At 58.4% G+C, this 515-nt stretch overlaps 1 protein-coding gene across 1 annotated transcript in view; it reads right to left on the bottom strand.

Annotated features, from left to right (window-relative positions):
- VPS13C (vacuolar protein sorting 13 homolog C (S. cerevisiae)) overlaps positions 1–457 on the bottom strand; it is a 173,292-nt gene extending 172,835 nt beyond the window's left edge. The window contains exon 1 of the mRNA XM_015563005.1: positions 349–457. Within this exon, the coding sequence (XP_015418491.1) occupies positions 349–457 (109 nt within the window). The remainder of the gene's footprint in view (positions 1–348) is intronic.
- Between the last annotated feature and the right edge of the window lie 58 nt (positions 458–515).

The raw sequence follows: 515 nt of genomic DNA, 5'->3' as shown, positions 1-515 counted from the left end.
TAGAGATTGGGCCTGCCCTCTGCCACCTGGGAGCAGGCCTAAGCCAGCAGGTTGTTATCTCCCGATGGGTCCCAGACTGCAAGAGGGAATAGGCCTGGCTAAGGGACCCCCTCTGCCCCCCGAGTGCACAAATTTTTGTGCACCGGGCCTTGAGTCCTCCTATCTAATAAAAGAGAAACATGGTAATTAGCATACGACCACTACCCTCCCCATTGGCTAATCAGGGCGATGTGCAAATTAACTGCCAGCCAAGATGGCGGTTGCCAACAAAGATGGTGGTTAATTTGCATATGTTGACGCAATGCTGGGAGGCGAAAGGGGAAGGACAGAAGAATGGAGATCCGCAACCCAGGCGGCAGGCAAGATGTGGGGGGTGGGTAATGGCCGCCTTTGGCCGGTGATCGTCATCGGAAAGCCAGTGGGGGTTGCCAGCTGGCCTGCGTCCAGCGATCGCCATGGCGAGAGGGCGGGAGGGCCCAGAGCAGGCCAGGCAGCAACCCCGGTCCCCCAGGAGG

Source organism: Myotis davidii, unplaced genomic scaffold (assembly GCF_000327345.1).
Source record: "Myotis davidii unplaced genomic scaffold, ASM32734v1 scaffold57, whole genome shotgun sequence".
In the NCBI taxonomy this organism is placed as follows: domain Eukaryota; kingdom Metazoa; phylum Chordata; class Mammalia; order Chiroptera; family Vespertilionidae; genus Myotis; species Myotis davidii.
This window is presented reverse-complemented; position numbering and strand designations above follow the sequence as displayed.